This window comes from Garra rufa, chromosome 24 (genome assembly GCF_049309525.1).
Source record: "Garra rufa chromosome 24, GarRuf1.0, whole genome shotgun sequence".
In the NCBI taxonomy this organism is placed as follows: domain Eukaryota; kingdom Metazoa; phylum Chordata; class Actinopteri; order Cypriniformes; family Cyprinidae; genus Garra; species Garra rufa.
In genome coordinates, this window is record NC_133384.1 from 18,993,516 (window position 1) to 19,003,871 (window position 10,356).

General features: G+C 33.2%; 1 protein-coding gene across 3 annotated transcripts in view; it reads right to left on the reverse strand.

Moving 5' to 3' along the window:
- arfgef1 (ADP-ribosylation factor guanine nucleotide-exchange factor 1 (brefeldin A-inhibited)) overlaps positions 1-10,356 on the reverse strand; it is a 110,956-nt gene that overhangs the window by 65,373 nt on the left and 35,227 nt on the right. For 2 of the 3 annotated variants that reach the window (XM_073830424.1, XM_073830423.1), the window contains exons 3-6: positions 4,900-5,056; positions 4,663-4,809; positions 2,422-2,601; positions 2,251-2,304 (exon numbers count right to left, since the gene is read on the reverse strand). In XM_073830424.1, the coding sequence (XP_073686525.1) occupies positions 2,251-2,304; positions 2,422-2,601; positions 4,663-4,809; positions 4,900-5,056 (538 nt within the window). The remainder of the gene's footprint in view (positions 1-2,250; positions 2,305-2,421; positions 2,602-4,662; positions 4,810-4,899; positions 5,057-10,356) is intronic. The other variant, XM_073830425.1, reaches the window with a different exon arrangement.

Here is a 10,356-nt window from a genome sequence, read left to right on the forward strand (position 1 = left end):
ATTGACATCTTAGATACAAACCCTTATGACTAGTTTTGTGTTTTAGGGTCACATATAAAATTAGGCACCGCTATGAATATCATATTTAATGCGTCAATCCATCAAAACTTCTCTTATTAATCTTATTTTTCCTTGCCATTATTGCTGAAAATGTCTGTGGAATTCTCCAAGGAGCATTAATATTTATGTATTAAAATGTTTATTTGTAAATATTTTGTGCATAAATATTGTGGTTTATGGTGAAAGATCAAATAAATATAAAATATATTTTTCAAATACAGTAAAAAAAAAATAGGGAAAACCTTTTGATTGTTTTAAATAGATTTGTGTATTTACTGTACATTACATTTACATACAGATTTAACATTCTGAAAATACAGCAAATGTTTGATTCAAATGTCGGTTGTTCTGTTCAAGTATTCATTTAAAGAAATGACTACTTTTATTCAGAAAAGATTTTTATTGATGTTGTTATTTTTAGCCTTTTCAGAAAGAAATCTTGAAAAAATGTATTATGATTTTCACCAAAATATTAAGTGAAAATATGAATATTAAAGTTGAACTGTTTTCAACATTGATTTTTTTGGGGACTCCATGAAGACGATTGAAAACTGTTATAGACAAAGACTATGACTAAAGACTAATATAAAATATTAAATAATGAAATTAATTACATGTTAATTTGTTTGTAATATTGAATTAGTAGTTTAAACAAACATAATCATTCCCCGTTAAAAATTGCTACTCCATTTAAATAAACCATAGAAAAAACAAACAAACAGAATTTCTATATAGGAGCTGAAAAATTTCCAGTTTTGCAAAAAAAAATATATATATTATAGTATTTAATATAATAATAACAGTAATAATACAAATAATACAATTGCTATTAAATTCTAAAATATGATGACAGGAATTTTCAAAGGATCAAAAAAATGTATTTATATATTATTATTTGTACTATTATTATTTAAAAATCGACAATTCTTAATACTTTCATTGTCATTATTTTATATAGTGTCTATTTTTAATTAGAGATCTACTTCTGATATACCTTTTAGATCTAAATATTGCATATTAAATATAAATATTTAATATTGCAACACTGATAATTTAGTATGAACAACACCCAAATAACCTTCAGCAATTCTGAATTAAAAAAACAAAACATGGCATTATTTGCTCTACATATTTATGAACAGTCTCACATAAAAATCTAAATGTAACATGCAGTTTTTTAAATTGCAATAATATTTTAGTGCAGATCAATGAATAATCGCGATTAATCGTGATTAATCACATCCAAAATAAACGTTTTTGAGTACATAATGTGTGTGTGTGTGTGTGTGTGTGTGTGTGTGTGTGTGTGTGTGTGTGTGTGTGTGTGTGTGTGTGTGTGCGTGTGTGTACTGTGTATATTTATTATGTATATATAAGTATACACGCATACATATATATTTTAAAAATATATGTTATGTTAATATATTAAATATATTTATATATAATATAAATTATATGAAAATAAATATATACATGTAAATATTTTCAAAAAATATACTGTATGTGTGCCTTTATACACATAATAAACATACACAGTACACACACATATATTATATAAACAAAAACGTTTATTTTGGATGCAATTAATCACGATTAATCACGCTTAATCATTGTCCAGCAGTAAATATTTTAAAATATTGACCTTTTTTAATTGTATTTGTGATCTAATAAATGCAGCCTTGTTTAAAAATCTTGATCAATATTAAAATAATTTCTACATAAAAAAAAAAAAGCCCAATCCCATAAAGCAACATATGTCGTCATTAATTAAAAGACTCTTTCCTCACAATCCAAACACGTTTGTGACAGGAGTCGCATGTTACTACCAGGTGTCAACAGCTGTTTTCGCCGACAACTTGTGACCAAATCACCTGAGACGGATGTTACTACCAGGTGTAAACGTGGCCTTACAAACGAAAACGAGAGAGAACTGCTGTAATCACACTCTTCCACAACACATAAACATGGTAAGACAGATGAAAGGAAGTCATGTGTCATGGAAGGGACAGCAAGCAGAAAACGAACGCAATGAAGCCAAGGCAAGCAGACTGGAGCGAGACGTCTTGAGAGAGATCGGTGAGAAAGACAGAGAGAGAGACAGGGTGCGAGAGTGACGGATGAAGCTGATGTACACAAACCAGAGAAAACTTCAGATCAAGCAAATTTCAAGGCAGTCCTGTCACTCTTTACCTGACGATCTCGCTTTCTTGATGCCAAAGACCAACTGATCTTGTGATTTGTAAGCTATATTTTGAAGGAGGGGAAGGAGGAGGAGAGGCATCGACCAAAAAGAAAGAAGAAATGTTAGATCAAGGTGTCATTTCTCCATATTACCACAGGAGAAGTGTCGAATGCACTCACTGCTTGGTTCTCCATGCGGGCGAAAATCACATTCAGCATCTGCGTGAGGGTGGCTTTGGCCGTGGTCTGGTTGATGAGGTTCTTACTGGCCAGATAGATGTTGTAGCACGTTCTTACGGCCTGCAGGACCGTACCTTCGTGGATCTCTATGTGCTGCGAGGTCACGGCTGTAAGCAAGGCCTGTTGGGGACGGGAGTGAAAAAGAAACAAACACAAATGTAACCACAGAGGACGTTAAGCCACAAGTGTAGCCATAAATCCTAGGAAAGTATTCGGACGTTGTGGAGAGTGTTATTATTTATTCGTTTAGCTGCAGGAATCTTGGTAAAGTTCAAAGAGATTAGGCTCGACATGTGGCCGTATGAAGGAATTCAGCAGCTTTCGGGAGCTGCGCTTGTCCTGCTACTCCACATTCCACAATGAGATTTGCAAAACAATGGCTTAGGCAAATGACGCTATGGAAATCTGAGCGCTACAGGTTTGGGCAGTTCTATATGGAGAATACGAGAGATCAACCTACATACTCAAACTGGAAAAAGACATGGTAATTTGATCAAAAATAAATAAACATAAAACTTTGTATTACACGTAATGTTGTTCTTGCATAATTTGAATTATAAGTGAAATGTGGGAGTGCTTTGTTTGCAGTTTTTTTTAACCTCCAGGCTCCAGGAAGACAACTGGAAACTAAGCACTGAAATATATACTTCCAACAGTTTTGCCAAGAAAATTCCTTTCTGCCATAATAAATTAGAATTGACTAATAATATATTATTATAGCTTTAATATATTATTAATAATAATAATAATAATAATGTAAATTATAATTGAATTCTAAAATATGGTGACGGAAAGGATTTTTAAATGATTAAAACTTTAACTTAATTTTTTTGCAGAAATGTTATACTATTAGTGTTAGTAGTATTTTTATTAAAATTCTTAGAGTCATTAATAATTATTTATTATTTAGATATACTTCTGAAATACCTTCTTAATGTCATTTAATATAATAATAATTTGCAGATACATCTCATACTTATTTATGATTATATCTATAATTATTATAAAAAAATGTAATATTTTTGTTATTAATTTTAGTGTCATTAATAATTATTATTTAATTAGAGATGTACTTCTGATATATCCTCTTGATGTAATTTAATATAATAATAATATTATTATTATAAAATAAATTGTATTTATACATTTTTATTTTTATCAATATAAAATAATTTTATTACTTTTATTATTATTATTATTTTATATTATTATTATTATTATATTACTAATATTTAAAAATGTATTTTTATTATGCTTAAGGTCAATAATAATTATTATTATAAAATAATAATAATTATAATTTTAGTGTCATTAATAATAATAATTATAAAATAAAATACATATTTATAAATATATTTTTACATTTTTTATTAATATTATTATTATTATTAAAAAATATAATATTTTTATTATTATTTTTAGTGTCATTAATAATTATTTAATTAGAGATGTACTTCTGATATACTTTCTTGATGTAATTTAATATAATAATAATAATTATTATATTATTATTTAATACATAATAATAATAATAATAATAATAATAATAATAATAATAGTATTATTCAATTCTAAATTATGATGACAGAAAGGGATTTTCAAATTAAGACATTGCAGAAATGTCATGCTATTATTAGTATTATATTTGTTTTATTACTTTTATTATTATTTTTTAGTGTCATTAATAATTATTTAATTAGAGATGTACTTCTGATATACCTTCTTGATGTACTTTAATATAATAATAATAATAATAATAATAATAATAATAATAATAATACTTTAATACATAATAATAATAAAAATAATATTTTTAAATTCTAAATAATAACAGAAAGGGATTTTTAAACGATTAAGGCCATTTTTGCAGAAATGTCATGATATTATTATTACATTGTTTTTATTTTATTATTTTTTGTCGTCATTATTAATTATTATTCAAACTTCTTGATGTACTTTTTTTTTTGGTGTTTTCTCCTTTTTTATTAGGACAGGACAGTATTTAAGACAGGAAGTGAAATGGGAAAGAGAGAGAAGGGGGACGGGATTGAAAAAAGGTCTGCAAGATGGAACTCAAACTCGGGACAGGCGAAGCGCAAAAGCACTATAGTACAGAAACCAAAACACAGCATCATTTGCTCTGCATCTTTATGAGCAATCTCACATAAAAAAATATTTGACCTTTATAATTTGCAACTGGACGCCTTCATCCGTCTGCGGTCCTTGGAAACAGCCACATATAGTCTCTATGATCCTGTCGATGAGCTTTTTTCCGGGGGTGGTGTTGTCTGGAGCGCTGCCCGTCAGGTGACCATATGCTATGAGTTTCTAGAAAAATCACAAACACAGTGAATGAGATGAAACGTCCCCATCGTAAATGAGAAGCATCCTGACATGAGCGTGTTGTAGGGCGCTGACCTGTAAACAGTCTAGAGAGGTGATGACGATGCGCGGACATTTGGACTGACAGGCCAACTCAAACGGCAGGAAGTACTTATCTGCTTCAATGAAGTTGGTCTTGGATTTGATCGGCGGCAAAGTACTGGAACTTGACTTGTTGTCTCCAGCCGGTGGGCTGCAAAACAAAAACAAAGACGTCAATCAGTCTAACCGAAAAGGAGCTTACACTTACACATTAAGTGTATTTTTTAATACACTAAACCCTTTAGTTCCAGTAGGAGAAAGCCCTTGAATCTTTTTATATATCCACACTGCAGTGGATGTGACCTAGACTGCAAACTCTCGCTTTATATCCAGCCACTCTATCAGCTCAAGATGAGCAACGGATCTGGAGACATGCCAGGCCAATCTGGTTCTGCTGTGTGTTAGCTAGGACAAGCTTTACGATTTTCTTCAGCAAGACGAGTTGATGAGTGCAGTGGGACAGAGGGAAGAGATTGAAGTTGAGTGAAGAGAGAGAAAGAGAGAGTGATGAAGGGTAAGGGTGTGTTCACACTTGTCATGTTTGGTTCAATTAAAACGAACTCTGGTGCGATGACTTTGTTAGTGCGGATCATTTGAGTAAGTGTGAACGCTGCCATCCGAACCCTGGTGCGCACCAAACAAACGGACAGAGATCATTAAACAGATAGGTCTTGGCCCACTTCCAAATGAACTCTGGTGCGATTCGAATTAAATATGAACGCAACATGGACCACTTCTAAACGAAACAAAAACAGAAGTAATGACAAGATGCGACACTACGCGACTTGATTTCATGAAGGGAACAAGCGGTGTATCCAAAACAAAACGAGCCTTTTATGAGCTTTTTGTGACTTCGCAGGTGGTGAAAATAAAATCATATGCACGCAACAATGAGCTTTAAGTCAAACGCACCTTTTCCTTTTGTTTGGAGTGTTCGGTGAGTTCGATCACAAAATACACGTCATTCAACCCAACAAAATCAGGTTGTAAACATATTAGCATTCCCCTAAGTTCGATATCTTTAGGTTCACTGTCAAAAATGCCAGTGTGAACGCTAAGCAGACCAGGACCAAATTAATCATTTTCCTTTTTGGTCCGGACCAAATGAACCGAACAACAAGTGTGAACACACCCTAAAATGATATGATGCAAAAGGAGAGAGTGACAAAGTGCAAAGCAGTGGAAGAGAAAGATGCCGTCAGTATTTGTTAAAGCTTGGTTTTTACACAAACTTCATGATTCAATTCAACTCTGATACACAAACTTGCAATTAGATTCAATTCTGGATTCAATATTGATTATTTTGGTACAGTATATGCCAAATTTTCTCAAGGAAATAAAATCTGGTACTGGTACTACATTCAGTCAGTTGGTACAACATTACAATAATATTGAAGGTTAAAATATAGGGTTGCCCCCTAATAGTCATTTGAGACTAGGTCGACCAAAATTTTATTAGTCGCTTAGCCGCAGAAAAAAAAATTCCACAGGAAGTGGCAAAGTCACGCAGTGCATGACGGACAAATCATTAATGGCTGGTCTATGTGGTAATATAGTACATTGGGCAGGACATCCAAATGTTCACCTCTCATTCATCGACCACAAATATGGCTTTTCATCTGAAAGATGCATGTACAGTAGTGGAAACTTTACTTGGCCGCTCAATCTAATGTTAACCTAGAAAAATGTGCGCTAATTCAAGCATCTGTGCGGAGTGTGGCAGCTGAAGAGTAGCGCGCTCAAAGCATGAGAGATGGAGGCGCCAGTGCGGTCACTTGTACTTAAAATACTCCGTCATTTTCGTCATAAAGATAAAAGTAATACATCTTTTGAATCTTTAAAGACTCTACGTTTATTTGTGTGCACTCACTATAACAACAAAACGGCGTGCTTTTGTAAAATAATGAAAGCAAACAGAATGCGCTTTTTGTCGCCTCGGTCTTTGTGAACCTGAGTGCGAAACTTTGAAAGTCTGTGTATACTTGCCTTACAGACATGAAAATATCTATAGAGCGGGAAAGGTCTACTTTTAAATGAACCAATTTAAATAGAAAACAATATTCTCAGATTATGTAATTTGTATGAAAGTTGTATGTATTTATCAAAAAAATTATTAAAACGTTAATGCAGTCTCCTTGCTGTTTTTCCCATGATGCATTTATAATTATTAGATCTGACGGTGCACTGCGGCACGCTTTTTTTTTTTTTTTTTTGCATGTGCTTGAGCGCTATGTAAGCAATTAAAGGCTCATTTTTATGATTTACATGATTTATTAATAAACGTGCGACTAACAGTCGACTAATGCTTAAAATGAACAACTACTAGTCGACCAGAAAAAAAAACTTTAGTTGAGGGCAGCTCTATTAAAATTAACTGATTTGGATAGAAATTCTTAAATTACACTCAATTAAGAAAGTTACAATCACATAATTAAATTTCTGCTCCAATTCGGTTTTTGAAATATAAACATTTAAATTAGCCTGGCTAACGCCAAACCACGTCATGACAACGTCATGATTCGTGGTCTGGGAACCACATGTTCATTTTCTCGTATTTGAGGCGTGGTTTATGAATGCCCAGAGCCGTTTATTGGGCGCTACAAATGTCTATCAAATGCGCCTGTGTGTAGCTCATAGCCAATCGTTTCAATTATACCGGATGACGTATGTAGAGTGTTAGGGTGATTAACGCTAAGCCCCATTGCCTTAGCCACTAACGGGGTTAGTCGATATATGAGGCTCTTGCCAAAGCCTGTTGGTAGCACGGCAAAAACATCCTTCTTGGTTATGAAATGGTTAAAAGCCAAAAGTTGCTCTTTTTTCAAAATAAACTTGCATTCTAAACAAATATAGTCATAAACAAACTGCTTCAGTGAGTCGCATAGAAGGCGTCATCATCTTGCTGCTCCCTCCCCATTCTGTGATTGGTTCCCTATCTGAGGTGAAAATTTGGTCCATGGACTCCAGGCTGCCTAGCAGCGTGAATAAAATCACGCTGCGCGCAAGGCAGCATGGGAAAACCCAGGCTACATTTAAATGGTGGCTGTCATAAAAACTTGAAGGATTTATTCAAACAAAAATTAACGCGTTAAAACAGTAAAAATATAATGAATATGTTATATGGTGCACATATTTAGCAAAATGTTCCTCCCTAGAGTTCATTTTTTTAGCTGACTAACGAGTTTGTGGTCACGAATATGTTTTTCTGAGGTAAATGTGACGTTACTTGACATATTGTTTCCGAGATATTACACTGACGTACTTCCGTGGTTGAAACACTGACTGAGCAATAACATGAGACATGATATGGATTTCGGTAAGTTGGACTCTTTTTAACATACTTTCGAATGTTTATTTTGTGCTATAACTGGTATTAAAGCGGAGGAGATAATCAGCTCACACAGGCGTCATGTACCAGAATGTACGGAACTTGAAATCTGAGACTTTCATATCAAAAGTAACAAAGCACAAAGCTTATTCCAATTTATTGGATGGAAAGTGCGCTACTATGTTCATTTCAATAACTGAAAACAATCTAGACTAATCGATTCTTGGGATTTAAGAATCAATATTGTTTTGTAAAAATGAGAATCAATTAAAATCGAGAAACCGATATGTTGCACCCAGCTCTATTATTCGCACTATATAGTATATGAGATACGATAAAATTATGACTGCTTTTTTAATGTTGATTATGCTTACGTCTTTTTGGGGACTTACAAGTTCAAAAATGAATTTGAAAACAATGTTTTTTAAAGATCTGCGGTGTTAAATCTGACTTGTAAAAATGACTCACAACTCTGTGAAGGAGACTGAGGTAAACAGCTCTGAATGATTTACTGACTTAATGAGTCTGATTCAAACCATTAACTTGCAAACATAAAGCTGTTTTGTGAATCTGACTCACCAAAAACAGCTCTCCAAAAGAGTAAATTATTCATAATTAATTTTTCAACAAATTTGCAGCTCATATTTTAGCACGTCATCCATCCAGCTAATTGTTTACAAAAACAAACAGACAGCACAAAAATGCTGTCCATTTCATGAGAAAACATGCTTTCTAAAACACTGTTCTTTTTAATGAATCAAATGAATAATTTGGCAAATCACAGACAAATAAAAAATAACAAAATATTGTATATTGCATAATAACAAAACAAAATATTGTACTATGTACCAAATTGCTACCTTATCGAAATTTTGGAGTGATTCACTGACTGAATGAGTTTGATTCAAACTGCTAACAAACAAACAATCAAACAAGACTGTTTTGTGAATCTTTTTGACTGACTCAGATATTTATTAAAAATATGAAGGTCATATTTTAGTGTTTATCATCCAACCAGCTTACTGTACGCAAAAAACAAACAGCATAAAAACAAGAACCTGCAAACTTGCTTTTCAAAGTCCTGTTCTTTTAAATCAATCAAACGAACCGTTTGGCGAATCTAACACAGAAAACGAAATATTGCAGGAAAACTGTCCCAAATTACTACCTTAGGTGAAAGTACACACTTTTACACTGCCATGTTGTATTTCTGTGGCTATGTGTTAGCTGGCTAGTCTCAGGCTGAGTCAGCGGGAGGCTGCTACAGTATAATACAGCTTTTCCCATTGGTTCGACTCTTTCTCCCTCCTCCCCCCTCTTCATTTCTCCTTCATTCAATCTCATTAATCTGTCTGTGGAGGGATTAGCCAGCTCATATTTTTAATTGACATAAATTGAGCTGTAGCCAGGCTACGAGGGAAAAGACTAGAGCTCCGCCGGGTTCAGAGATTACCGCACACATCTCTCATTTAGCTTGAACTCTCACTGTTTCTCTCTCAGCCCTCACCAAAACAAACCCTCCAGAGGATTCATTTTTCCATAGAGTTAAACCAAGTCGCTAATCAGCCAGAGCACAAAGAGCGCCGTAAGCATGGTGCAACAGCGAGACATCTAGGAAAGAGAGAATCATCTAGAGACGTTTTAAAAGATTCAATACAAGATCTATCAAGAACATTTGTGGCTAACCGACCAAATATTTTCAAATGTGCTTCAATTTGTAAAAGCATAATGTGTTTACAAAGGACGACGGTGAGGCAAGAGAAAAAGCTGAATTATTCATCTCACATTTTTGTGTTTATCATCTATTTTTACATCGCTTAGCATGGTCATGTGTTGATATTCATATAGTTTTGCACATATATTAATTTGCATAAGTCTATCAGTGTGTACTGTAATGTTTATTTCCAAGTGCATTTCTGAAAATTCTCAACGGGGTTCAGTGAAAATAATTTTTTGCTGTAATCGACATTATACCACGTGTGCAGTTGATAGAGATGAGCACTGAACCAGAAGATTCCTGATAAATATCTTAAAAGGACGAATACTGACATTTGACATTTTCTAAATCTTAAATGTCTAAAAAAGTTATATAAATAAATAAAAACGCTGATGTGACATTGTAT